We start from the raw sequence: 4078 nt of genomic DNA on the forward strand, positions 1-4078 counted from the left end.
ATGGAAATTAAGATAATTTTGTACGCTGTGATGGAGTTTGTGTACCAATTTAATTTTGCTCTATATTATTCCTACATCGTTTTAAATCTTAATTTTTATCCAACATTCTAACAAACATTTTTTTTTAAAAAAAGGTCAAAGATAATATTATAATTTTTAAACAAATGAGTTTTTTTTTGGAAACAAATTAATCACAAAATTTAGGATTTTTCCCTTCTCCTTTATTTAATAATTAGCTAAATATGATGACATTAACCTATATTCCTCAACATTTTTTTTAAAGAAAATAATTACTTAAAACTTAAGTTAGGAAATTTACTCATTAACTCAATTAACAAACCAATCAAAATTGAATCAACAAAACACTAAAACTAATATCCACATAAAATATCTAGACAAGGGTACAAAATTTGAAATAGGTGAAAAATTATAAATGAAAATTAAGTGAATTTTCAAAAATAGAAAAATAAAGAAAAATATTTACATAAATTATAAAATTTACTATAGTTGTGATAGATATTGTTATCAATATTTATCATAGATAGATGCTGATAGAAGTCCATCGGCATGTATCGGTGATAGAAGCTGACGCAAGTCTATTACTAATAAATGCTGATAGAAGTCTATCAATAATAGAAACTGATAGAAGTCTATCATTGATAGATGCTGATAGAAGTCCATAATTGTTTATCAATAATAGAAACTGATAAAAGTGTATTATTGATACTATTAATGATAGAAATTGATACAAGTCTATCATCCATAGAGGTTAATAGAAATCTATTCGTGTCTCAGTATATTTTTTTTTGTTATTTATATAAATAGTTTGTCATTTTTCCTATCTCGAAAATTTCTCAATCATTTATTATATCTGAAAGAGTATCCAAACACATTGGTTAACTTAAAAGAACAACTCAACCAAAATAGAAATGCAGTTGGTATTGTGGAAAGGTAGATAAAAAGGGGAACCATTGACATTTAGATCAACCAGAAAAGAAAAAAAAACAAAAACATTTTTGTTTCCAAGTGGGAGCCACCACTTAGCAGCACTCCCTCCCATTTTTGCCTTTGAAAAACTTGAAAAAGTAAAGAAAAAAATAAAATAAAATAAAAAGGCTAAGTATACTTCCTATATAAACTTGAGTTCTTGATGAAATTGGGAAGAAGAAAAAACAAAACAAAACCATATAGAAAAAGAAAGTAGAATATGGGAAGATCTCCTTCTTCTTGTGATGAAATTGCCCTCAAAAGAGGTCCTTGGACTCTTGAAGAAGATGAGAAACTTGTTTCTTTTATTACAAAATATGGCTATGGCAGATGGCGTGCCCTCCCTCAACTCGCCGGTAATTCATATATATATAATGTCTCTTACGATGGGTTTTATCCTTCTTCTCCTCTATCTATTTTTAGAGAAATAGAATGAAGAAAGAAAGAGAGGGACATATTTTCAAAATTGAAGGGCTATATTTAAATTTAAATTTTTGCTATTAATCATTTTTTTCAGGACTTAATAGATGTGGGAAAAGTTGTAGATTAAGATGGACAAACTACCTTAGACCAGATATTAAGAGAGGAAAATTTTCTCAAGAGGAACAACAAACCATTCTCAATCTCCATTCAATCCATGGAAACAAGTAATTAACAAATTATAGTATAAATATTCATTTCTCTATTTACTTATGTTTTCTTTTCTCTTTTTATTTCTATAATAATAATAATAATCTCTCTTGTAATTTTTTGTTTGGAAGATGGTCTGTCATTGCAAGTCACCTACCAGGACGGACAGATAATGAGATAAAAAATTTGTGGAATACTCATCTAAGAAAAAAGCCCATTCAAATGGGTTTTGATCCCATGACTCCCATGCCCACAATTTACAAGAATACCCTCTACTCTCATCTTCATCCTCTCTTAAATCTCCAAAACCTTCTTCATTTTGACCTTCCTCTATTGGAACACCAACTAGAAGCTCTTCAAATGGCCACTTTACAAGGTAAAACTACATAATATAGAATCTTCTTTATTCATATTTTTAACATTTTTTCTTTTTAATTTGGAACCTTCAAAATTTACCAAAAGGTTCAACAAATATGTATACTTACCCTACACAAAAGTAAAGCCCAAGGAAGAAGGAAAGGGCTACTGTCCCCTTCAAAAATTTAGATTATACTTTTTATTATTTATTTATTTTTTTTAAATTTTTTTTATAACTCGAAAACTTAAAAAAAAAGTTTTTAAAAATTTATTATCTGTTTTGAGAATTTGACAAACCCTAGGAAATGTAATAATCATAGTAAAAAATGATATAAAACAATCATAAAATTCAAGAACACAAAATAAAAAATGAAATTGTTATTAAAATAGAATCTTAAAATTTCAAAATCCAGAGATTACAACTAAAAGAAATTTACATGAAAAACTTTGCCGTATAAAAAATGAATATTTCTTTGAAGTAGGCTATTGTTAGTTAAGATTTAAATTATATCTTGGTTCCTAAATATTATTATGATTAATATTAATTGAAAAGTAACTAACTTAGAAATTAAGGGAAAAAAAAGAACACTATGAGAGTAAAATTAATTACTTTCTAAGATGATAGCAATGAATGAGTAATGTATTTGGACTAATAATTCAGAGTATAACATATTTAAAGAATTGAAATTATAGTCAAATCTAATCATAATAGACTCTATCGATACTATTCGTATTAGTAATATGGTCTATGATTGATAGACTCTAAAAGTTGGATATAATTTTTGTTATATTTGTAAATTTTTTGTATTGTACTGTACCTATAAATACTTTAGACCTTATCGCTATATTTGCCAGTATACCTAATTTTATTATTTTAATCCGATGCTCTTTAATTTAACAGAATATTTACACCATGTTCTCCAACTTCCAATTTCTCCGTTCACACCCACTTTCCGACCGCTTCAACATAATCGGAATATGTCCTTTCCTTTTGCCCATCTGCCGGACTTGGAGGTCTACGGAGTCTCTGATGATCCAACGTCGACGGTAGTTCACCGGCGACCAGATATGGCGGCGGTTTCAGGCGGCCAAAGCGGAGCTTCCATGTGGGCTTCTTCTTCATCTTCAAATGCTCTGCCGCCGCTTCCGCCAGTGGAAGCTCCGTCCGCCGACGTCCTGATCTTCGACGATTATTCTTTCTTTAGTGAGATGGATCCCTAGATCTCTGTCTTTTTTAAGTCAAAATTTTAATTTTAATTTTCCTTTTAAATTTATGAGAAGAAACAGATCGCTGTACATAGATTAAATATGTGATCAACTAATTACTAATATATGTAAATTGTAGGTGGTTTTTTTTTTTTTTTTTTTTTTTTTTTTTTTGCGCTAATTGAAATCATAAATCCTCTAGTCGATAACGCTTGCGGTTAGATTATATAATATTAAATTTATCATCATTTATCTACTTAAATTTTTGGGTCAATTGGTGATTTAAAACTTACATAAAATAAAATGTTTGGTGCTACGATAAAACGTTATACTTTGGATGAAAAATTGCATTCTAGCTTTTTGTTTAATTTAATTTTGGTTTAATCATAAGTTTGAGTAAGTGCTTTAACAACTTCAATTTAGCTCTCTAAACTTTAAATGGTCTAATAAATTGCTTTTAATTTTATATGTGAGAGAACTGTTTGGGGCACTGACATGACATGATATAGGATGTAGAGAAGAGGATGTGGAAAGTTCTAGGAGTTCCGAAAATGGGTCCACAAATAATTATAATCGGTGAGATAGGATAATGGACCTTTAAACACATATAGGATGTGGGGATATACTTTTAAAACTAATGAAAGACACACAATTTGGATTTCTATATAACGAGAACTCTGAATAGATATTTCTATTTTATATTTAATAGTTAAATAGAATTTAAATCGCTCATGAAGTTAAATGAGTTATCAGACACATGATAGATAGTTTAGGAATTTATTAAAGGTAATTGTTTTAAGAGTAAAATTATTGAAAATATTTTCAAGTATAGCAAAATGTCAATGAAAAACCGCTATAGATTTCTATCACTTAGTGATAAAAGTCTATCGTAGTCATA

The 4078-nt window shown here is 28.5% G+C and overlaps 1 protein-coding gene across 1 annotated transcript; it reads left to right on the forward strand.

Moving 5' to 3' along the window:
• The first annotated feature begins 343 nt into the window (after positions 1-343).
• LOC120073557 (transcription factor MYB53-like) lies at positions 344-3316 on the forward strand. The gene is made up of 4 exons (XM_039026388.1): positions 344-1343; positions 1505-1634; positions 1749-1993; positions 2876-3316. Exons 1-4 carry the CDS (start codon positions 1208-1210, stop codon positions 3193-3195), a joined length of 831 nt encoding a protein of 276 aa, XP_038882316.1. The 5' UTR covers positions 344-1207; the 3' UTR covers positions 3196-3316.
• The last annotated feature ends 762 nt before the right edge of the window (positions 3317-4078 follow it).

The sequence above is a fragment of the Benincasa hispida genome, chromosome 1 (genome assembly GCF_009727055.1).
Source record: "Benincasa hispida cultivar B227 chromosome 1, ASM972705v1, whole genome shotgun sequence".
Classification (NCBI taxonomy): Eukaryota; Viridiplantae; Streptophyta; class Magnoliopsida; order Cucurbitales; family Cucurbitaceae; genus Benincasa; species Benincasa hispida.

What these genes read in the sequence shown, in the direction of transcription:
- LOC120073557 (XM_039026388.1), top strand. Translation starts at nt 1,208, where the DNA reads ATGGGAAGATCTCCTTCTTCTTGTGATGAAATTGCCCTCAAAAGAGGT. An exon ending in CATTCAATCCATGGAAACAA is followed by an intron (nt 1,635 to 1,748) that starts GTAATTAACAAA and finishes TTTGTTTGGAAG; the next exon opens with ATGGTCTGTCATTGCAAGTC. An exon ending in TCAAATGGCCACTTTACAAG is followed by an intron (nt 1,994 to 2,875) that starts GTAAAACTACAT and finishes TTAATTTAACAG; the next exon opens with AATATTTACACCATGTTCTC.